Source organism: Atractosteus spatula, chromosome 2, assembly GCF_055471065.1.
Source record: "Atractosteus spatula isolate fAtrSpa1 chromosome 2, fAtrSpa1.hap1, whole genome shotgun sequence".
Taxonomy (NCBI): Eukaryota; Metazoa; Chordata; class Actinopteri; order Semionotiformes; family Lepisosteidae; genus Atractosteus; species Atractosteus spatula.
This window is the reverse complement of record NC_142707.1, coordinates 30,253,975-30,279,506: the sequence shown is the minus strand read 5'-3', so window position 1 is coordinate 30,279,506 and position 25,532 is coordinate 30,253,975. Positions and strand designations below refer to the sequence as shown.

Here is a 25,532-nt window from a genome sequence, read left to right as displayed (position 1 = left end):
GTAGCCAATCTCATCATTTTGTTGTTGACTGCAGCCCTCAGACTTAGTTTAATTAAATACATTAGTTTTGGCTTATCTTAGTAGGGATATGCAGTTTCCTTCTTGAGAAGGCAAATGCATACTCTTAATGTAGGAAAAAACAAAGGATCATGTAACCATCCTGACATTTATATATCTTATTATATTTAATTTTTTATTTATGTAGGTTTGTCTGTATCTAAAGAGTGATAAATAATCTCAGTAACTTCACAGACCTAAGAGTTTATGTCAGGGTGTTTATACAATTTCTGCAATGTTTTCAGAAGAGCAAGACAAAAGAAAATGAGGGGAATGTTTCTTGATCTGCAAATGTTTATAGCAACCTATTCAGTTACTGTAGTTTTATTGTAAAACAATATCCGAGCTTCATGGTTTTTTTTTTACTTAGGGTAGAAATAAACATTGCTTGTGTAAGTATGTAGATAATTGAATATGTGGTATTCAAATTCCATTTTTTTATTTAGCATGACATTTTCAGACAACACCATTTTCCTTTTTTCCTACCAGTGGTCAAACACCCTGCATTTAATGATTCACAGGCAGTTTCCTCCTCTGTCTTATCTCTCACACCTATAGTTCATTCGCATCCTGGTGTGCTTATTTCCACGTCATGTGTTTGACAACGATGTAAACCTGCATCTGGTAAATTAATAAGAAAGTGGGAGCAGCCAAGTGATTCATTTAAAGCTGCCAGTTTTAACGATGGCTTGGTTTTGGAGAGGAGAGAGAGGCTCTGTCAGCTGTCTTTTGCTTATTTTCTCTTAGTTGTTAGAGTTGGAAGGCTGTTTCTTCACTGGAGTAAGTTCCTGTTTGTTCAGGCTTATGTCAATAGACACCTTCATTGTACAAGCTTTAATTGCTCTTTTGGAATTTTGGCTGGTTGTTTTCAGTAAGGCATTCTTCAGCTTGAATCAGTGATTTGGTAGAAACTTCTGAGAGGTAGATGGAAGGAACTGGGCAAATGAGTTAGCTTTTCTTACTATAAAATAATAGCAATACTATTCTATTGTTGTGAGGTATTAAAATCTCAGATAGCCACCAGGTGGACATATTGGGAATTGCTGGAATGTTTAAGCATTTTATTATTATTATTATTATTATTATTATTATTATAAAATTATTATTTTATTTTTTACATAATAAATGTCGGGTTTTTCGTTTTTTTTTGTTTCGTAAAGGTTTAGTTTAACAACTACGATTTTAACGTTGCAGGGCTATAGGTAATATTTTTAATCAGGAAACTGTCTCCAGGATATTTTTTACAGTGTAAATGCTGAGAGTGTATTCTGGAAAATGTGTGGTGGAAACTTCATGCCAACCAACAAAATCATCACAGTGCCATCTTTAATGTGGTTGAAGATAAAGCTGTGTCCCCTGTTTGTTTTAAAATGGTTCATTAGTGCTACTATATATTGAAAGAGCATTGCAAAAACCTAGGATAATTAGATAAGATGATTGGAAGGAATATGAAATGGTAATTTGTCAACTTTCACTGTTGAAGTTGATCATTCAGATTTTAAAATGATTACGGCATTTGTTGATGCTGTCCTCACTGTACAGTCTCTCAGTCCTTCATTCTGCAGAGAAGGCATGTGTAAATTTTGCTGTTTCAAGCAAGTGTAAACACGCCGTTCTGGAATAAATGGATCCCCCCCAGAAACGTATCAGGACATTTCCAGAACACAAGTGTAAACTTGCCTGTAGATAGTTCTGAAACTGTCCTTAAGTTGCTTTAATCATTACCCTCACTTCATCACTCACCCAATATTGATCACCATTTGCTTTTTAGAAACTTCCTCCAGGCCAATCAAAGTTCAGTTCGTAAGCCTAATTTACAAAGTTCTTCTGAATTGTGTACTGTACAACTGGTACAAGCTGTGATTTGACTGAAACATTATAACAAGCTACAGTACATGATATACTCCCTAAATGCAATAGAGCTCTAGATTCAGGGCTACTTATAGTACACACCAGACTCCATTTTTCCCTGTAAGAGTTTCCTTGGTTTTCCCTTTAAAACTAGATAGATCTGTCCCAACCAGCCTCAGCATACTCACACTGTCACTGTTCACAGATTTCGCTATTCAATTGATGAGTTGTCTCACTGTCAGCTTTTACCTGTCTGTTTTATCAATGAAGTCAAGGAAGTATGAAGTTTTTTCTTTGCAAGACAGGAGCTATGTTGCCCGTGGCTATTGTATTAAACACAGTAGTCATGGTAAAACCTAGCACACCACTTAACTTGACCTTTTGAGACTATAAAGTAATTTCTGTGCAATAAAATACTTAACACAAGGCTGGGCAGTACAGATAAAGTTATAGAACCAACTATGCTTAGCAAAAGATAAATATGTACTGTATCCGTGTCTTTCATGGTATGTGTATGAAACTTAGAGGTGATGAGAAGCCTGGCTACAATTAATTTTACAGTATTACAAGGTACATTTGGCATTTCTAGCTTGAAGCAGGGTCAATGCTAAAGAAAAGAAACAATTGTGATGTTTCAGGTGGGTAGTTGCGTCGGCATGCATAGGCTGTAAAGGAACAAGTAATAGGTTTATTTCATGCTGAAAAGAGAAGAAAGAAAACACAACGTTTCGGCCGTGGAGCCTTCTTCAGGTGTGAGCAGTTGTGATGTTTTACTGTGGCAGTGAGGGAAGGCTACAAGGTGTGAAAGCTTAATTGTACTAGTGCCTCAGGAAATTCCACAACCTTAGCTGACACAACTTGAGAGCTGTTGGTTGTTTTTTTTTAATTGAGCCTTTTATTCTGCTTATTTTGCTCTTCATTTTAAAACTTTTTAGTGTGAGGTAGAATACGCATCAAGAAAGAACCCTCCTGAGATATGTTTTAATTAATCCATCACTTGAAGTATGCTAGCTTTCACTTATTTTAAACAGCTGATGCAACAGCTAAGAGTTGAAGATGACTCTGCTGTTTATTCTGTTTCTTATTACTCATCTTTAAGTGCTGTAATGTTGTAACGTGGGTTACTTCCTCTCTTCATGGGAACCAAATCTTAATCAATCATTAACAAGAGCCCTGTTGCTAATGATCACACTAACTGAGGTGTGACTGGTGAATTAACAAAAGGGATTCATCTTGAGTGTGGAACTACCTGAGTAAATAAGTCTTTTCAGTGGATATTAAAAGGCATCATTCTGTGCCCACCAGGGGCCCTATTGAATTGGTTCAGCTACAGACCTCAGAGACACAGCTGGGAAAACTGGAGCTCATCATGTTGGCAGGGAAGGTGCTGATCTTCTCACCAGCACAGTTTGTCTGGCTACTACTGCAAAAAAACACTTTCCGATAAAGAGTCTTACTCCTCTTTATCGGAAATCTCCTAAAGCACCATTATAGGAGGTTAAGCAATCTCAGAATACAATTATATATAATATATCTATTGATTTAATAATTTGAAAAAAAAATCCTTTCCTAATTAACAAGTTAGATCTGAAAACGCCATTGTCTTGTTTTCATCTTTTTGGTAAAACTCCTAAAGCTTTTTATTGGAACAAACAGTACATTGCTAAAACAAAGCATTACGAATTATGCTTGGAAGACAAAATTATATAGTATGGCCTGGCTACAATTTGTTTGCGCTGAGTCCCTGTTAGAAGAAGAAATGCTACTTGGTTATTTGTGTTGCAATAGTGCATTTTCTTCCCTGGCAGAGGGGCAGCACAGTGGTGTTGTTGCTACAGCAACTTCAGCACGACAGCCCTTGTCATCTTGGCAATCCCCCCCCCCACCAGACCCATTGTGTTCTGACCTGACTAGATCCTCAGAGCTTCATCGTCATACTGAGACATATGCAGATGAATGATTACAAATGTACAGACAGGAGAGGGCTGAAGGGCATTTGTACTTTTCAAAGCAGCTTATTGTTTCAGTATTTGATCTCGCCTGAATATGCTTAAAAATTCAATTAGTGTAAAAGTTATTTAGAATTGGATGAGATCTAACATTATTAAATATTAAAACTAATAACTGTTAGAAATAATAGCCCAATTTGTCATCTCATATGGAGCTCACTTTAAAATTTGCTTAAACACGTACTAAATTATTCAATTTTCCAATTCAGATAATAAGATCTGAATTGGACAGATCTTATTACAGTTATTTTTTTCCTAAAAAAGCAACAAAACTGATATAGCTCTACAATAAATGCGCAAAAGGAAAGGGAAAGAAATAATTTGGGAACAAGCCAACCTTACAGGATATACGAGTTCCTGTGAACTATGGAATTGTGGGATGTAAGCTTTGTGTTGCTATGATGTGGCCGGCTATTTACATGAATGATGATGGCGTTGTGATATAAGTGCCAGCGGAGCTATGGGACTTTAAAATGTAGATGTTTACAGAGTTAAGGATGGGTGCTTACATGATCAATGTCCAACATGTGGTTTTTACAGTGACGCTAATTTGTGAGGCATCCATTGCAAACCTGTCTCACATCCTCATAGCTGTACCTGGATTTTATTTCCAGTGGAATGTATTTGGGAACTTGCTCTACACAGATGTAATCAATGCCCTCTTGTCCCCCGATCAACAATTTAAAGGAGGAAACAACTACAACACTGCCCAGTGTTAAGCTTAGGGAAAGCCACGATTTAATTAGCTAAGCAGTTCTCCTTCTGTACATCACTATCGTTGCCATTTTTATCTCTGGTTTCTGAAAGAACCCTGTAGCACTGGCAGTATAGTGACACGAGGAGCAAACTTCCCAGCTGACTACACAGATCTTTGTTTACCAGAGGCAGTATTGCTGCTTTGCTGTGCAGACAGGACATCCTTCTACCCATTTTCCAAGTCTTGAAAGAGAGCTAGGCTGAGGACTTCCTAAGAAACAAAAAGGCTGAATTGGTTTGTTACACCACCCAGTCTCAGCCCCCTGTAAATGTATCTGGAATGAGATTGATGTTCTTGACTTTTAGTATTATTTGCCAGGTTTAGAATTAAATCACAATATTGTAATTCCCATAAAACAATAATACAGTGTGTCTCACTCAGGAAGGCACCGTCTTTAAATAAATGAACGTTTTAGCCAGATCTATTCAAAAGTTGCATATCTGGAAAGAATTATCACAGATTTTTTTAAAAAAATTATGGCGAAATCAAAAATAAGAAAAAATAATTGGTAAATTACATGAAGTTCACTGCAACTACTGCTGGTTCTTGATTTTTTTTTTTCCCCAAAATTGATATTGAGCTTGGACTTGGGGAAAAATGTGATTGTGGTGCCCAGAAAGTTTCCTTAACTGAGTGAGTGTACTAATAGTAAGAGGTAACAGTACTGTACTTACAGCCCAGCTTGTCAGAGCAACTCTGGTCTATAGAACTCTGTAGTGAATGTGCTGCTTTGTCTGGGATTGAGAAGTTTTTGCTTGGACTGTGTATGTCTGGACAGACCGAAAGAAACTTATTTTAAGCTTGTGGCTCCCTTGCAATTAGGCTGGGAAAGAGGGTGGGGCAATAGGGAAAGTTAAGAGGACTGGGGGGAGGGAGGTTTGGCTATTCAGCTCCAGAATGTGAAACAGGTTGGATATGCTGTAATAACCCCTTTAGAAAACTGGCTGATAGCTCATCCCCTGGGGAGGCTGTCTGAGCTTCACTCCCTGCCTACTGTAGTGCAGGGAGAAAGAAGCAGGGAGTTTGTTTCTGCAACGCCTGTGTGTATATGTGCCTGTGTGGTGGAGGACGTTTTGAGAAACTTGGTGAAAAAGGAAATGTATCTGCTAGAAAGTTAGAAGGAGCAGTGAAGTGAAGACAGGAGGATTGTGGAAGATTTGCTCTTGGGATCTAACTGCCATTGGATGTCTGCACCTACAGGGTTGCATTATTCCATTTAGAAGGAAAAATGCCAACTGGTAAGCAAAATTAAATACATATTATAAACATTGGAGATTTAGCAGGGAAGAAGTTTTAGAATCAACTATTGTCCCGTTAGCAGGAACACCTTGATTATTTTTCTGTCCCCTTCGTTTCAGTGCACTGTGAATTGCACACCTAAACAAAGCCTTAAATTATTGAAAAGCTTTAATTCAAGAGTAGTATGTTTTGGAATGTTGTTAATCATTGTTTAAGCAGTCCATATTTTTATGGAGCTGTACCATTATTTCATATAATCTTAAAAGAATTTGTTAACCTCTGGGAGGAGTGAAGAAAAGCTCTGTATCAGCTTTTTTTCTGTCATCTTGTGTTAGCATTGCCTGAATGATTTTTGTAGCTCTGTGCATGTTAAAATACCATCAAGTAACTGCGAACCAAATTAGTACCCCTGAGGGGGGGGGGGGGAGCTGTAATTGCAGTTTAGTGCTGGTAGCAACGTTGTCTTTTTCAAAACATCTGCTGTGGGCTCAGCTGGCAGCTACCAGAGCCGCGTTAAATAAAACGGCACCTTTTTAAGTGTTGGCAGAACACTTTTTTTGGGGGGGAAACAATCAATTGAAATAAAAGCCTGCATAAAAAATGAATATTGTTTAAGCTTCATAGCAGGCTATAATATCCCATAACCTAATAAAAACCAGATGAACTATTTAGGGATCAGCTTTGGTTTCTGCTAACTACTTTGGGAAGTGTAATCTAATCACTGCAGCAAAACAGGGCTGTGTGAAGGAGGTTGTGCATATTCTGCCCCATCTGAAATTAAGAGGTCCTTTCTTGACCAGATATATTCTTTTTTCAAAATCCCAAAGTTTAAGTTGCTTAATTTTAACCAGCACTGATGTTTCACAGCCCTGCCAAAGTTATTTACCCTGCATCCAAACTTTTTCCTTTCCGAGTTCTTAACATGCTTGATGTAGGTGTAAATCACTTGGCAAGCTGAGCAAGCATGTATATGTTGAATTTTTTTTACCAGAGCTCTTTTCAAGCACTATAATTTTCAGAAAACGGTCTGTGCTAACAGAAAGATTCAGAGAGAACATCTGACTCAGGCAATTTCCATTTTTATTGCTGTAGTTTTATTTCTTTTAGAATATAAAAAAGAAAATGAATATTGTGAGGTGAGGCAAAATCTGTGCTTCTGGGAATGAAGACAGTATTTTGTTGAATCAGCTTTCTGGAACCTGATCAAATGGATACATGAAATGGAAACCTATTTCTCCAAGGTCAATGTAAGAAGCCAAGTTGTTGCATCTGCTCTGTTTTCTAAATACCAGTTTTTGCCTTTTTAAACTTAAAAGTAACTTCTTAATCTTTATGCAATGATTTCTGCTTCTGGGGGTAAGAAAAGCTTAGACAAGTACAATTTCGTCCAACATCTGTTCTCCAGGTAGAATTTATTACCTTTCCAGTGAGACGAAAAAAGGTTTATGGTGAATAGTTGACCTATACCTGCTATAACAGGCATCTAGCTTTCCCTCATTTTGTAGCACTTTCAATTTCCTACCTACATTACCCTGCTTCTTTATAAATCATTCTGTCTTTTTAATTTAACCTTAAAATCTGTCTGTGGTCAATACAAATGAGCAGTGTTGTATTGTCTTACCATTGATGAGGTCAGCCATATGAAAGGTCTATTTTGTTGCAGTAGATACACTTGGCTTTGCATTTTTTTAAGATGTCAGCAGGATTAAGACAAATGTGCTGTCTTTCAAACAGAAAATGGTTTAATAGATTTGATTATATTGATTTTGCTACAAATCAACAAAACTCAATGACTCTGCTATAGCATCTTTCACAACAGATGGCCATAGAGTGCTTTACAGAAATCTGTCTAGCCTTTGAAAGGGTGCATTCTTTTTGGAGTGTAGTACAACGTGTGTTGGACATGTCACACTTTTTTTGAAAGCATTTGTGAGTCAGACTTTCAGTAATACTAAAGCATCAATAAACCTGCTTTGGCAAGTGACAGAGAAAGTTGTTAAATCTACATGTAACTGCTCAGTAGGAAGTAGAGAGAGAGGGGAGGGAGGGTTTGTGGCGATAGCATTGCTCCCTTTCCAGTTTTGCATTGGGGAAAAAGTACTTACTTGGAAGCTGTACAATGAAGGCTTTTGAATTTTGTTTTGTGGTTTTAAAACAGCCATGGCAGAGAACGCAACTCTGCCACCTTCTGCCACAATATAAACGTGAGCCTTTTGATGTTTTACTTTGTGTTTTAACAATGTTGCATAGTTACATTTTTATTAAACTTGGATTTACATATTCTTAAGTTCAATTGATTATTTTCTTAATATTACATATTTTTAGCCATTGGATTGGTTTTTAGTTTATTTCTTGTAATAAGACTGTGATTTGATTAGAGCAGGTTCGCTAGCATTGATTTCTGTATTAATGAGTTGTTCCAAACTCTTGTGTATTTATACATACAATGTTTAACACTACATTGCCTGGTTTTAGATCACACTTTTTTTCAATTTCTCCTCAATTTTTATAAAGTTAACTGAATACATCGATCTATTTTGCTTTAATGGGGGTGGCAAACTAGAAAGAGTTCTGACATTGGCCTTTCATTGTTCATTTACAAACATTCTTGCTGTTTACCTCTAGCACTAAATGACTTCATAAACGTTCAGTTCAGTTTTTGTCATATGCACAAGTGCAATGAAATACTTATAAGGAAGAAAGGCACCATTGGGTTAAACCTGGCCTTCATTGTGATTTTTTTGCAGACCTGTTAAACATCGAAAATACCAGAGTTGAGCTACTAGTTTGTTTTCTTCCTAAAGCCCAGTAGCAAACTTTTAACAGTTAGCCGGTGGCAGCTGTTTAGGTGGTTGATTATAGCCAAGTCTGCAAATCTTTAGAAAGACGTCTTAAGGATCTAGCAGTGCACCCCTTGAGTAGCTTGAAAACTGTCTTTCATTTTTTTCTTGGAAATTTTGTTCTTTGTGTAGCTACTCTACAATGGTAGCCCTTTTTAAAGAGTTAGGGGTATTTGGAATGTGGAGAATACAAGGACCTGATCAATAGCTTTGTTTGCTAATGCCAATATAGGCACATTCAGCACTCTGGGGCTCTGTGCACCAGAAGCTTGAGTAGGCTGTATCAAAAGATTCCCTGCTCTTTAGTTACATTCTTTGTTTGCAGTGTGTGAAAGAAAATTTATTTTCCCAGAGATTTACTTATTTTAATGCGGTGAAGCCCAGGCATTGAATCATTTTTCACCCCACTTATTTGTGCATTTAGCACATAGCAAGTGTTAAGATGGGAGCAATTCTGTAATATTTCTCGGTCCCTTTTCTCATAGCAAGCTAAATTCCGTTTATTAAGATATAGCTGGTACAAACACTAGGCTTGAATTATATTTAAATGTTATAGAATATTTTTTTAGATGTCTGCTGCTATACTGTACTTCAACTTGTCAGGCAAGTAGAACAGCCGACATCATGTCAAAGCACATTTCCTCTTGATAAAAACAGTCATTGAAAAATGCCAATGCAGATGGAAAAGTAATACTGTACATTGTAATTCTGTGCAACGTTTCTGCCACTTAGACAAGAAGAAGGTTAAATACACAGTATGAGAACGTATCTGTCTAGGCTGTCTTAGTAGCTCTTTCTCATAGCATAGGGTCATCCAAAAGAAATAAATCAATCACTTTTCAAACATAATTCTATGGTGAATATATCTAATTCTATGTAATGTATCTTAAAATTGCTATTCCTGCCTATCAAAAAGCCTTCAAAAACAATTGCTCCAAAAGAGAGTGGTTTGCATACATTTGCATTTTTAAGTCGTTGAATGTCATGAGGGTAGAAATAATTCCATTTGTAAGGTCTCCTTGGACATGTACGTGACTTTAAGAAAGAAAGAGTCTGCACCTTTTTTTTTCTAGATTCCTCCCGTGATGTATGCAGAAGTATGGGAAATGCTGTGAAAGTGTGGATTGCACTTTGTTTGATGTCCCGCAGCCTTGTGCGGGAAAGAATAGGGTTTGCAGGGTGTTGCTCAGTGAAGTGTGTACGTTAAACTTACCCACAGCAGAGGTTATTGTGCTTAGCTGAATTGAATGATGTCATGTTTTAGTTTGAGAGTCTCTCAGCAGCAGCATTCAAGACGGGGGTCTCTTCCTCTCTTTCTCTTGCTTTCCATACTTTCGGAATGAGAGGACTGGAGTTATGAGAAACTTGCAAATCAGGTTTCTGGAGGACCATTGTGTTTTAAGGGACTTGATAGATAAAAGCTGACTCATACAGTATTTCTCTGAAAAGAGCAGAGTCGACAGCTGGAGTGCTTTGGATTTACTTACGTTAATGTGAGCTGTCTGTCCTCCTGGAGTGCCTTTTAAACCAGAAAGAATGGACTTTTCTCCTTGTGGTGAAACAGGTAGGTTTGGCTGGTTGCATCTGCAACATACAAAGTAAAATGTCCAGTAGCAATAATGTCACAGTTCTTGATTTCGAAGTACAGTGTCAATATCTGCTCTTGGCAGTCCTTTGTGTGCAAAAGGGATTATTTTCTTTACTTTTGTCTTAATAACATTAGAATGCCTTTCAGTCCTTGGAGCTCATTGAGTTTTTAGTAGCTAATTAATATGAAGATAACCTCCCACCAAGATGTAATCTAAAGAAATGGAAATTTCAATATGGGAATTTATTATTTTACATTTGAAAATGTAGTCTTAAAAAAAGGTTTTTTTTATGATCACTTGAAATTTTTAACTGATTTTCCTTTTTGTGGTTCTTTCATTGTACCCATTGTTCTATCTAGTCCAATTATGTTTTTTATTAACCTTTTTTTCATCGTTTTTTAGTAATCCAGCAGAAAGAGAGAGTGTATGATTGAATTATTTTCCTGACAAAAGCACAGTAAGGGATGGTGAAGCCAATTGAGAAGTACAATTTAGCTAAATTCCCACAGTAGTCTGCCTTGTGGGGAGTGAGTTTAGCTGTAGCTTTGTAAGGAAATCACATTAACTTCACTTAGTTGAAATGTACAAAGAGTGTTTCAAATGTGTAACTGATTGAATTCAACATATTATCATTATACTAGAGTAGAATGTAATATGATATAGAAAAAGAACCTGTTGTCGGGTAGAAAGATGTGGTTAAATGCAACGGCTTATATTCTTGGCAAATGAAATTCCCACAGATTAGATCCAGTAGCACCCAAATTGAATGTAAAACCCTCTTTGTGTAGCAATCTAATCTCGCCTTAATGTTTTGTAGACTTAGCTTTCTTTTGATGTTGAAAGCAATATTCTGTTTATAAACCCCACTAAATTGGTGTCATTTGATTAGTTCCATTAGTATCGGAACATGCTGAAGTAAGCATTTCTGAACACAAGTACAATATGTAATATGATTGTGCTCAATTTTAATTGGCCTTGTAGATGCCATGTTGTGCAAACTGAGCCAAGATTGTTGCAAAAGAGTATGAAGTATCCACTTTTTTAGATGAAGGTGACTGAATAAAAAGTCTTAATAGAATGTCACTTTAAACAGAAGGACTTCTCATGTGTCGTCACAAAACAAATGACATTTATCTCTACTTGTACTGTAATTCATTTGTACTTGTTTCTTAATATCATTACCCCATTTTTGTTATTTTTAGTACACCTATGTTAAAAGAAAAGGATTTTAGTAAGAAATTGGAGAACAATGCTCCTAATGTCTCATTACAGTTAAAATATGCTTTCAGGGAATCAAATGCACCTTTTAGTTTCACTGTTTTGAATTTAAGCAGCATTTCTTCCACAGCAGAAATGTTTGGAAAATATTGAAAATCCCTTGCACATTTTAGCTGTAAGTCTCAAAGTGTTTAAATTATCTTCTTGTGGGAGATGTAGAGAACTGTATATTTGTTTGCCTAACAAATAGTGAACATATGGTTACAAAGAGTTAAATTTTGACAGTCTTGCTCGGTCTTAGCCCTTGTTGAACAGGGTTTGTATAGCTTCTTTGGTGCTGACAACCAAAGCATAGCACAACAACAGCACAGAATGCTGAGGGTGGAGCATGGAAAAATGGGCCAGGGTCCCAAAATCGAAGTAGAGCCATAATAGATTTTAAATCATATGATTTGTTGAGTAAAATAGTAATCACAATAGAAGGCTGTGTAACAGATTAAAATACTGCAAGGGTTGGTTTTGAAATCTGTAAATGTGACTGAATAAAATCACAGAGGTGGTATAGGCCTCTACTGGTAGTTCCAGTGCTGCAGACTTTTCTCAATGGGACAGTTTTTGCTAAGGCATGACTTGCAAAGAAGGCTTCAAAAAGGTAGCTTATGGATTACTTGTTTCTACAGGCAGGTTTATACAAGCTGTTGGCTGGTTGGTAGTGTAATTTGATGATATGACTGCTGAAAGCTCTGATTGTTTATACTGAGGCATCTAGCTTTTATAATGGTCTGTTTTTAAAAGGGTTCATGATTTTTTTAATTCTAAATCATTTAATTGTTTTGTCATTTTTTTCTTATGTGTGGCTGCTTATATTAATGCTAATTTGGAGGACATATCCATCTAACTTTGTTTTGCTGGGCCAGTTGTAAAGCTAACCTAAATCAAATACACTGAATGAATTGTTCTTCTCAATGTGGTGGCGTAGCCCAGTGGTTATGCTGTTGCCTCAGAAGCAATATGGTGGGCAAATTGATCTTCTTTCCTGAAAGGCCCAAAAAAAGCTCATATCTTTCATGGTCATTCTGTTAGTCAGTGTGAAAAACAAAATGCTCAACCCATCTGTAACCAAAGGATGGACACAATAAAATGACTAAAGTAAACCATTGATATGGTTTTAGGGTTTTGGTTAAAAAGTAAAAAGAAAACCAACAAAAGAAAATGCAAGCATGCAAAAAAGCAGTTCTTTTGTGAAAGATCAATAACAACAGTAGTTTTTTGCCTGAATGTCTAGTAAGTTGTTGGTATGTCAAAATTACCAGGCAAATGTTTTAAACGGCAGGCTTCTTTTAACTAAATGCAATTTTAAAGCCCATAAAAACTTAAGTAAGAGGAGTGTGTAAATATATTGTATTAGTGGCCTTTCTGGTTTCTACAAGCATTGTGTAATCTTTCTTCTAGGCAAAATGGACTGATAGAACCTCTTTCAGTTTTGGTAACGTTTTATTTAAATTGTTTCCTGTACAATTCAAAATGTGAAGTACTCTCATTAATGAGCATACAGATTATTGAACTCTGTCTACAAATGTAATACACTACTGCACTAAGAGTCTAGTGAATGGTATTATTATTCCAAGTATATTGTATAATTATTTTTTTTCTGTTTTCATCAAAACTATTTTTAAGAAATGTTTGAATAACTGACCTCTGAAGCACTTATCAATTTAAACATTTCAGCTTCATATAATTTTTTTTTTTTTACGGGTGTTGAAAGTAGGTCAGATGTACAATGTAAACATTGGTTTGCTGCCAGACCCTTAAGAACCTCTGCAGTTTGGAAAGATTAGTGCAGCATTTGGGTTGGCTCAATTTATTTTGCTTTCTCTTCCAAGTTTCTCTTGTGGATAACTTTGTACTCTCTTAACTGAGTCACAGGGTAAATGAATAGAAGCTGCTCTTGAAACAAATGAACGACAGATTGTGCTTTTTTATTGAATCCTTCATAATATTAACTTTAGTGGATGTCCTATCATGGAGGAAAAGCTTTTTTGTTAATATATTTCCAGTTGTGGGTCTTCTAGCATCGTGATCTTATACACTTATATCTTATCAGTTGCTCTTTTATCTAATTTTATCTTTTCTTTTAAAAGCAGTTGTCATATAAGGAAGAATTGTGAGTAAATTGCACATGTATTTGTGGTATAAAAGTCTTGGTACTATTAAAAGATTGAGTGGTGGTTCTTTGTGTTCATTCATCGACCAGAATACAGTTCTGTATTTACATTATTGCCTGCTGATACATTAGATATATTCAGTTGTTTTCCATCCGAAGTGGTCTTAAAGTTTGATACTAACACATAATGTGGCTGTAGACTCCAGGCACCCTTATCTTAGCCACCATATGATCAGTACATCAGAAGGAAACATAGCTGTGTTACCAGCAGACATTTCAATTTGACCACCATTGCTGGAAGGCAAAAAGCCAGTTAGTGAATGGACTTGGCTTCACCTGCCCCACCTGGTACAACAGTCTTGAGAGCAATTCATCCCTGAGCAAGCACATGTTTTTTTTTTTTATGAATGTCATCTTTATTCCTTTGTGCTTTACAATGGCTTTTTTGAATGAGAGTTTCATAGAAACCACAGTGATATATGAAAAGCATTGGCTTTCATTATAGACAGCAGCTTTGCCTACAGTGTGTCCAAACAGTTTCTTACACATATCTTTATGACAGAACCAAACTGCTGAAGAAGAAAAAAAACGGTTTTCAGGATTTGGCTGTAGTCTGCACCCTCTTCTATAGAGTTTGGTCACTAGCCAACAAGTGGCTACAAAAAAAGCATTCAGTCATTTGATCAGTTAAGCCAGTGCCTGTTGCATTATACAAGTCTGAGGGTTATGAAAAACTCCTTTTCAGTGAGATCTTCCATTTTTTCAGAATGAGTCAGTGATTATATTTGGAAATAATGGACAACTTTGTGACAGAATGCTAAGGACCCATGTAGAGTATCAAGTGTTGTGGACTGGCAATTATTTTAACTTCAGACTTGGGGAGCATTTGGTTGCTTGGTAGTATTAAATCATCTCTTAGGATACTGAAATCTTGGTGATATGGCTTATAAGGCATAGTATATTAATATCTAATTCTGATAATTTTCATTAGGTGTTTTGTGCTAGAAAACTAGTCATCACCTTTTTTAGTATTCATCCTTTTTCTAACTGTTTCATCCAGTGGGGGAGTAAGAGCCTAACCCCACAGTAGGTGTAAGTTAGGATACCCCCTGAAAAGAATGTCAGTCCATCGTAGTGTACACAGACATAAAGTTACACACACACACTCTCACCAGAAGTCAATTAACCAGTATGTCTACGGAGAAAACATATAAAATCCATGCAGAACACTCATGGTCTAGAACTGACCTCTGGGCCCCAGTGCTATGAGGCAGCAATGTTAGTCACGCCGCCCTTTCTTTAGTATATCTCAGGGGAAAAAAAAGATTTTAAGCAAGTGCTTCCAAAAAAGTGCTGAGTTTATATTTCCTCAATCAGCATTTCCTGCTTGAGGAAATATAACAAAACAAAATGCTGTACCATCTCTTCATAGATGCTTACCAAGGTGGTGTGACTGTTAATTTTTTTCTTAATGTTAATTTAAAGGAACCGTTTTGTTTTGTCAACGCATTTATATTTACTTCAATAGTGTTTTTGTTTTTATGGAGATCTGTTTCCTCTAAACGAATTCTAAAAACGTTCTTCTTTTATGTAATATGAAAGCCTTATATGGTCCTTTTGAGGACTGTTCAGTGTCATTATACTTGAAACTTAAATTTGAAAGTGATAAATTAAGGACATAACAAGAGGGGACTATTCCGTGATTAAAGAATGTCATCCAGGTTCTTGATGAGAAGGATCTATTGTTTGGCCTTCAAAACCTTGCGGGATACTGTCTATTCTATACATCCAGGACTTTGTGTAAGGAAGTGCCACCTATTCCTGGTCCATAATGCACTTCCCCATATTTTTCACTTGCGTCCTTGGACTTTTGTTTCACTGTTGAGCATGAAGTAGACTGGTCTTTTTCCATGCTTCCTGTTCATAGGCCATAGACTATTTTATGCCAAATGAGTTAGTTTCTCCTTCTCATCTTGGCTAAACTGCAGTGTTAACAAGACTCCTGTTCTGATTTGTGTTTTTGTAGACGATTACCATCTCCCTCCAGATGCCCTGCCACCACTTCCGGAGATCCCAGATAGCCGGACTGCCCTGAGCGCTGCCCCACTGGGGCGATTCCGTCCAGAAACTCGCCCAGCCTTTCGTTACTGCAGCGTGCGCAGCATGGACTCCACAGACAGCGACCGGCCCGTAAGCTACAGCTCCACCACTTCTTCCGCCTCCTCCCGTGACAGCCATTGTTCGCTGGGCAGCCGTGCCACGCTGGCGTCGAACAGCCACCTGGGGCTGGCCTCCTCCCCTCAGGACAGGGACACTGGGGCAATACGGCTGGAACTGGTCCCTGCTCCACAGCTGGGCTGCAGGAGTGAAAAGGAGAACCAGACGGATAGGGAGAAGAGGGCTGAGAGCAAGGGACCCAGCAAACACATCTTAACACAAATCCCGGCCGCTGAGCAGGCTGGCCCTAAGCTCCTTTATGTGGACAGGGTGGTCCAGGAAATCCTAGACACTGAGCGGACCTACGTACAGGACTTGAAGAGCATCGTGCAGGTAGGGGGCCAAATTAATTTTCCTTTGGTATCCATTTATTTAAGATTTAAAGCGTAATAAATCTAAACGCCTCTATTCAGAAGCATACAGAATTGCTGCTAGTATTTGTCTTTGATTGCTGTTTTTGTTTTTTAAAAACAATAATAATTACAGCTGCTGCTTTAGGATCAATCTTCTTTGCTTTCCTTGCAGTTCTAAATGCACCAATGAAAACTAATTTGTGTAAATTTGACTCGAAAACATGTCTTGAAATCTGAAGCGGGCTGCCAGGCAGATTCAACAGAAAAGTTGCCTATTCATAAGCCAGGTTGAAATCGGTAGTCCAGGCTTGTGAGGCTGTTCTGAGAGCTGCTGGTATTGCTTGGGGTTCAGTTGGCAAGGGTATTCTCTGCTTGATGTGCAACAGCAACCAATCTGCCTCTCAAGGCACCAGTGAGCTTACAGTGGACAACATGTGGTTGACCATTAAAAATGACAGATGGCTTGACTGCATGTTATAGAAGAAGTTTCTTGCCCTAACTTAATGTTACAGCAATGAGCCAGGTTGATTAACAAATCTTGATTTGAGGGGCTATGAAAAAAAATACTGTGTAATTCTGGGAAAAAATCGGTCGATCGCCTATTCCTTTGGAGCCACAGTTTAAACTTGAACGTTTTGACTAAAACTAACTTTTTCAAGGACAAGAAGTCTTCATATTTGTGAATGGGATTTTTTTTTGCCATAAGTCATGGTACATTTTAAAAGTTTTTTTTTTAAAAAGATTGTTTTTTCTTATACCTACTGTAAATCATTCTTATCCCCCCTCCCCCCACTGATCATCATCATCAACATCATAATAAAAGCGATTTTCTTTTGAATACTTTTTCCCACTTGAGATGTATGATGATCCCGACTGGCATTTCCCTGATCATAATATTATTAAGAGTGGAACAAGAACACTTTGAGTATCAGATGTCTGTATAAACTGACTCTATTCGTGCTGTGGTTTATTGAAAGACTCACTCACACTCCTGCTTTATGTTATATTACAGTGTGATGTGCTGATTGATTGCAGTCTTATCTTACACTCTATAGTTTATCGAATACCTGAAATCAAATACCATAGTACAGTACTTTTCAGCATATAAAGTAGCAATTATTGAATATTTCCTTTCCCAGCTTTGGAAGTTATTATTTTATGTTATTTCAGACAGAATTATTTCTCCATGGTATACTTTATATTTTAGCATGTTGTGGAATAAGACAATAAAGCAGAATCGCTTAATTTTTTTAAATGGCTTCAAATGGATTAAATACTTCTGTTTTAAGGGGGTGTAAATGAAAGTTGATTTTTTTTTACCCCTCTGGAACAAATTTTGATCAGGAATCTACAGTATTGTATGAGTACTCAGTGTTTGTTGGCACTTTTGTCAGGTTTCATGAAAGATCACGCTCATGATAAAAAGGCGTGTCCATCGCTATGCATTGACTGTGTAATTGTCTGTTGGATTGAGACTCATAAGCTACTGGAAGGGTAGGGCTGTTTCTCCCCCAGACAGGAGATGGGTTGGGAACAATTCTTAAGCTAAGTGGAGCTCTACTACATTTTTCTTTCAAAATATACGTCCAAAACAAATAATTGACAAAGTCATTTTTGGTTGTACATGTGTATACTAGTCATGGAATTAATAGTAGATTAAATTGTCTTTAAGACTTGACTCAAAATTTTGTCTAATATCCATCAGAGCTTTGAGGAATACTGTGAGCAGTATTTTACATATCTACCTGTTGTGAAACAGTGTTCTCTCCTATATGTTATACTGTATATACAGTATATTTGTGTTATGTGTTCAAATATCCTATTTTATGCCATTTTATCAAATCAATAAAGTATACAAATGCCTTTGTGAGAGGAGGGTTCAATTATATTTGTAACCCTGAAAAAAGTAACTAGACATTTTAAAACTAAATAGCCAATGTTTGATGCAGCAGATCTCTCTTTAAAAAGAACTTAATATCCTAAAATATCCTTTCAGCAGGTTACCTGGCTGTCTTTTTTACAAACCTGGAACATTCTTTAATTGCAATTACAATATTCACATGTGTTTTCATCAGTTATACGACATTATACAACAAAGCAAAGTTAAACTGTCGTATGAAAAACATTCAGAAGCAGTTAAGAAGGACTGTTAAGAAGGCACACTCTAAACTCCATTACCATTACTTTTCTATCTTTTTTCCCCTCTTCACTTATTAATTTTCTTCCCTTTGACAGTTCTGCTTCCACAGTTCAGATAATTTCTTTAGACAGACCACAGTGAACAGGAAGCCTAGGCCTTTTCTGGGGGAAACCCAGGCCTATTGAGAGGAGGTTCCTGGGAAACGTTTGGTTTCCTTTCAAGCCGTGCCACAGATGCTGATAAATCAGCCATCTATTCTGAAGAAAAGAAAGTAAACAAAATGGTGAAAGGGAATAAAATTAGACCAATTCAGTAAAAAGGGAAAATGACATCAATATCCTCCATACGCTCAAATAAATTAAAAATATAGGAGATAAGGTATTTGATTCTGAAATAATGATATGGATCACATTGCAAATGAACTGCACTGGAATTGCTTACCTCACTCCAAAACAAAGCCTATGACTGCTAAAACCATTGTTATAGATTTTAGGCTAGTTTAAATTTCAAGGCACGTTAAATTTAACAACCTTAGCACTGTAATAAAAAGGAGTCTGAGAAGAGGTCCATGGTCTTAAGTCTGAGTGCTCAAGGTTTTGTGGTAAAAAAAAATACAGCTAGAAATATGCTGGTGGTCTGTAAATTCCACTTAATTTAAATTAGTTAGATTAGATTCTTTGCTTAGACATTGAGGAGCAGACACTTAAAAGTGCATTGAACTTACAACCAATAAATAGAGATGGTGCTGCTAAAATTCCTCTTTTAACAATTAACAGAAACATTGCAGTGCTTTGTGTTTTATAGTTTGTATTATTCTTCTATGCTTTTGAAAAACTGTGGTAATTTCTCTTAACTAATTTGGGAAGTAAATTCTTTCATCCAGATAGAAAAGCTAGAGAGACCCACAGTGTGGCATGAAGGTCTTTACAATGGAAGAGTGGTGTTTTTGAATAATATTTTTTAATATAATAATATAACTAAGTAATATTTTTGAATACCTGTAAGCAATTTGTAATAACTAAGCAACTTTCCACTGAAGAAAAATGTGATGTAGTCAATATTGCTTTTGTCAAAAACTATTCAAACTCAAAGAGCTTTATAGGCATGAAATACTGTGCGACCAAATTAACGGAACTAGTATGAAGTAGTAGCAGACCTGGCCTGTGCCTTGTTATGAAGCATGGCTGATGTATGTAGATATTTTCCTGTTGTACAGGAAAGGTAGCTTGAGACACAACATCAGACATGGATAATGTCAATATAGACAGCTTCAGGAGTTAGTATTTTGTTAATTTGTATTAAATTAATTTCCAGCATTTCTTCAAATATACTACGTATAATTGTTGAGTAGAAAATCACAAATAATAAGCAACTTCTTAAAGCAGACTAGTCCAAGATTGTTTTGGGAGTTTCAACAAGTTTGGGAATCTCTCCAAACAGTAGAGCAGTGGCACTGTGCCATTATATCTGTTGTCTAGCACAAACTGATTCGGTTTCAAAAGTGTGGTATCTTAGATTTTCCATGGAAGTGAAACAAATGCCTCCTGCAGTGTTTTCACTCTTATTGTAATATCTAAAATATTTAAAATTTGAAGAGCAAAAAATGAATCCAGCCCTCGTCTACAATGGTATACAAAACCAATCCCTTTCCCTTCTATGACACCAACATGAGAAGAATCTTAAAGGAGCCTCCCAGGATTATCTCTTGCCCTGAATAAGCCATGTCATGGGGAGTTACAACAAATCAAGTAAAAAAAAATAAGCAACTGACATTCTATAGGTTAATCCAATATTTATATATTTCAGAAAATGTATGGATAAGAGGGGACATTTTCCTGGATATTAAATTCCTGGGAAAATGCCAGGATATTAGATTAAACAATATGTCTGTGTAGTTTGTTCCAGACTCCAACCCATTGAGAAAAGAAGTGCCTCCTGTTCTCCCATTTAAATGAACTTCCACTCGTAAATGTGAACCACAACTAGTGGAAAATACTATTTATTCAAAAGATATCAGATATGTTGACTTTGTCAGTAGTTTTGAGAATTTAAATTCTTGTATCGGGTCCACTTGAAATCTTCTGTATTCAAGACTGAAAAGGTTGAGTTCATTCAGTCTGCCAGTGGAGGACAATCCCTTACACCATGGAAGGTATCTGGTTGCTCTTCTCTGGACAGATACCAGAGCAGGCATATATTTTTTATAATGTGGTGACCAAAGAAAAATACAATAAGGTCTTAGCAGTGCATTGTACAATTTTAAAACAACATTGTATAATTTTCAGAAATCCCTTGATTTGCTAACATACTGTATGCTAACATTTATTTGCTTTTTTTCTTGCTGCCCTGTATTGTCTACAAGACAAACACCTAAATCTTGTTTCATAAGTAGTCTTCTCACGCTCAGCATTTACCACTTTGTAGTTTGTTTTTGCTTCCTGCTTGTGGACATATACACAGTGTTTCATTCAAATGTCATCATATCAAGGATATGAACGTAATGTGGGAAAATTATGTATTTCAGCTGTTTTGAAGAATTAGTTTTGGACTTTCTATAAGTAACCAATGAAGTGCTGGTTTTTAAAATAATCTTTTTAACCTCTGTTTGTACACTGATTCCTGTTTTTTCAGTATGATCAGGTTTCTTCATTTTGGTATTGTATATTCTTTGAACGACAAGAATATCTCTACTGCCACAATTCCATGTGTTTAGTTAACATCATTCTAATCAATAATTAACTGAAACATGAGAAATGGTTCTCAGTTAAACTGAAGCAGTTTGATATGGGGTCAGAACTTTACCACTACTTCAGGATACAATCCAAGATAATTTGGAAGTTTCTGGAAAGAATGCAAGATTTTTTAACCATTACATTTTGCCAAACAACATCAGTTTAATTTAATATTGTAGTGAACAACTGATTAATATTAAACAAAAGAAAATAATATCAGATAAAAAGAATGTTAATTTGTTTTTCCATCTTTTCTGTGCATCATTAAACAATTGAAAGCAGTCAATTTCAGTCAAGATACTGTATGTCTAGTGATCTCAATTCAGCAGGGAAGTAATGGGTTTAAATCCCAGGTAGGACACTGCTGTTGTCCCATTGAGCAAAGCATTTAATTCAGATTATGTCAGTAAAATAATCTGCTGTATGAAGGGGTAAACATACATATGTTTGGACAAACGCATCAGCTGAATAAATCAATAATTATTGAAGGAGTTGACTATGTTATAAGACCTTACTAGAGCTTATTGTGTGTAGACATTAAAATAAAACATTTTACCTACTTGTTACTGCTTACCTTGCCCACTTTACACAGTCTCTTTGAGTTCTCCTTCTCATGTATAAGAGCTCTAGCTCCTGTATATTTCTAAGATCACTTTATTGGCCATATACAATTTCTTCCATTATGAATTTCTTTGCTTGCTCTCCATGAGACACACAGGCACACAGACGGGGAGAGAGAAGCTTGGGGTCAGAGCGCAGGGTCAGCCATTTATACAACACCCCTGGAGCAGTTGGGGTTAAGGGCCTTGCTCAGGGGCCCAACGGAGTATGATTCCTCTGCCGGCCACAGGATTTGAACTGGCAACCTTCCAGCAACAGGCACAGATCCTTAGCCACAGTGCCACCGCTCCACCCATTATATAAGAATATAATGCTTGATTATAGTCAATGTCCTAATCTGAGATCTGCTGGTACAGGCTTTTTTTATTCTGTTGAAGACCAGACTCCACACACTGAGTAGCAGAACCTTCACATGCATCACCATGTCTATGGATCTCTGTGTTCAAATCCATAAGAGACTGTTCTGCTAATTGTTACTGCTTTGACAACACTAATTCATTGGTCATGCCAATAAAGCTCTTTGAATTTTACTCTGAATCTCCACATTCACTGAATCGTCTGTGACATTATTTTGATTTAAGATTTTTATGCAAAATTTAGTTTTACTATTGGTTTCCCTTAGTCAATTTATTGTGCTTTTGCCCCACTTTCTTTTTGATAGTATTTTATGAATGCCAGTATCCAGCACTTTGCATTTGTTGGGAAGTGCTCATCAAACTGTATTGTGGTTGTTGTCACCATTTATATTAACAATTGTTAATTGTATAACTAAATCTTTCCAACACTGCATTCCTAATGCTCAGAATTCAGTGTTATTCATTCATGGCACTTTAGGGTACAGATAAATGAGTATGAGTTCAATAATAGGTAGGTTTTAACAGAGTTATTAAATACCTCTATTACTGGAACAACCTGACGTATAATGACCTAAAACTTAAAGGCATGTGTTCCTTAAAACCTATCTAGTTCAGTTTGGCCAATTTTCCTTCACAAAATCTTAAAGCTACTTAAAATTTTTACCTTGGTGATTCTGTATCCTTTGTTTTTTTTCTTCCCATTAGATCTTGAGTGTTAATATTTCCTTGGATAAGGCAACACATTTCTACACATTTGTAGAAATTCATTTTTAGTTATCTGTTGAATTTTATCATACATTTTAAAAACATTCTCGTTTTGCTAGGCTATATCAGTGTTACTTGGTACAATAATAATAATAAATAATATTTATTGTAATTTCAGATTTTAAATTCACCCTTTATCCAGCAAATCAGTTTTTTACAATAAGTAAATTATAGATATTAGGGGAATTATAGGTAAGACAGTACATTAATGCTAGAACTGAACGTGCAAAAAATTGGCACACAAAAACAAACTAGATCGAAATGAGGCAGTACCATAACCTGTACAAGGGTGTGCAGATAATGGAGGAGCCCAACTGCTGTGTTGTGAGGCTGCTGGTGAATAATGGCTGCACCATGTCACCTAAATGTGTTCATTCCTGTACACAAAGATTTGAGGGACTTTTTGGAATAAAAGCAATGTAGTATTTTTTTTTTCTTATTGATGTTACCAGTAAATACATGCCATACTGAATTACTGTATATTACCAGATTGAGAATTTTTATGTACAGTATTTCATGCAAGACAATGTAAGAGTTACTGAAGGACAACATGGGTTGATAATGATTTAATGGAATAGGAATGTATTAAGAAATTTTGCTGAAGTCTGACTATCAGGACACAGTTATTCTCATTCATGATCTCTGGGTCTTTGTGTTCTGGCAACATTTTACCCATTTCTAGTATTTCTAGGCCCAGTCTATTTTAAGACGCGAAGCTTCAATGAGACTGTTGAGAGTGCACATCTGGTTTCTTTCCAGGTTTTAGAAATGTAAATTAATGGATAAGTAAATGTGGGATGACATGAAGCTTAACCTCACTGAAACCCTGTTTAATACTGAATATAAGGGATTTGTCAGACAAACAATCGGACAGTTTTGAGAAATTCTTCCCCAGCTTTGGAAGAAATGTGATCCGGTAGTTTGCGCTGACTAATAAAAGAGTTTGGTTTAGACAGGAGGCACAGTGGCATTTCATACTTGTGGGTGTGGATACTTGCTGTCTCAGATCTTTAGTTGAATTTTAAAAATGCACTACTCCTTCTGATAAGAAGAGCAAATAAACCCTAATTTTATTTCATTCTTCCATGTTTATTTTGCCTGTTGGCTTCATAGGCTGGGTTTTCATTTCCTCAGAGAGCTTATTTAACCTGAATTGTTTCACACAATTGTCTTTTTGACAGGAGCAGTGCTCTTTTTCTCAAGTACTTTAATATATTTTAATGGCCAAAAGATGATAATTTGTGTGGTTTAGTTGTAAACAGATGTTAAACTATAACATTATTATTTTCTTACAGTTCACCACTTAACTCTACAGAAATCTGTTCCATTTAGTTTAATGTTTTGGAAGAATTGTACAATTGTACATAATAATGTACAAATGTAAATAATGACACAGCTCTCAAAAACAAAAGTGATAAAATGCATTTAAGGATGTCTTGTGACCTGGTAACATAAGAACCTTTTCAAACAAGAGGAGAGCATGTCGTCCTTTGAGGTCAGGTAATATTTAGTAGTTCATCTATTGCTGTTTCTTGAAGGAAGTGTATTGGCTTCAGCACAATGGTTAGCTAACTTGTTCCATATTCCAACAAGCTTTGGACTTCCAACAGGCCTGCTGCTCTCATTTTTAAATCTTTCTCTTTTCCAGTTGTTTTCTTTGGTTCAGATGTCACTGTGGTTCTGAAGAGGTCCATGGGGTTGATTTTGTTAATGCCTCTGAGGACTTTGAATACTTGCATCATGTCTTCTCATACTCTTCTCTGTTAAGGACTAAAAAGCTTCACTTTATTCATCTTGCCACTCGGTGTGGGACATTCCCTTAAGCCCTCTTGTGTATATTGTTTCATTTTTTTGCACTGAGTCTGGAGGAGCAATATTTTTCATTGTATTGACTAGAATTATTATATATTTTAAATGAAGTATTGCACAATTTTGGCACACATACAGTAACTTGATTTAAATTCTACGCTTTTAGCTATTGATCTCTACATTCTGTTTGCTTTTCTTTTTTCTTCCCCACAGTGTCTAGAAGATTATAATGATGTGTACGTGAACACCTACTGTAATTGCTGCAGGTTTTCCAATTTATGTTTGTTTTTGTTACTTGCACGTGACACCCTGTACTTTTCCTGTCATTATAGGTATATCTTCTGGGTGTTTACCCAGTCTTAATTTTTGGTCATGGTCTTTTTTAATTTCTTTTGCAAAATGCAAATTACTCGAGTACTTTGGCGATGACATCAGGATCTAGATCACTGATTTAAAGGGGGGAAAGCTGTAGTCTTAATACACATCCCTTATGTACTCCACAGTTTGAAACACCACAGTTTTAGTATTTACCCCTTATCTGTCCATTAAATAAATCTTAATCCAATTACATGCATTACTTTGAATGCCTGCCGCTTTTAATTTGGACTCTAAACTGGAGGGCTGTTCAAGTACTCTTGGCACACTGCTTTTGTACCCATGAGCAATGTGTTTCACTCCGATTGCTTCAGATATAATACCCAGCTTAAATGGGCACACTCCAGGTAATTGTTGTAAATGAGAATTTGATTTGTGTTGACCTGTCTGGTTAAGTAAATGACTAAAAAATAGGAAGTTACATTCCTTTGCACTCAGCA

The 25,532-nt window shown here is 36.4% G+C and overlaps 1 protein-coding gene across 2 annotated transcripts in view; it reads left to right on the top strand.

Moving 5' to 3' along the window:
- The window catches only part of LOC148839531 (pleckstrin homology domain-containing family G member 1), an 82,674-nt gene that overhangs the window by 21,610 nt on the left and 35,532 nt on the right, over positions 1–25,532 (top strand). Inside the window, exons 1-2 of one of the 2 annotated variants that reach the window (XM_088929344.1) lie at positions 5,872–5,912; positions 15,751–16,274. In XM_088929344.1, the coding sequence (XP_088785470.1) occupies positions 5,903–5,912; positions 15,751–16,274 (534 nt within the window). In that variant the 5' untranslated portion in view covers positions 5,872–5,902. Of the gene's footprint in view, positions 1–5,871; positions 5,913–15,750; positions 16,275–25,532 lie in introns of those variants that run through there. The other variant, XM_088929353.1, reaches the window with a different exon arrangement.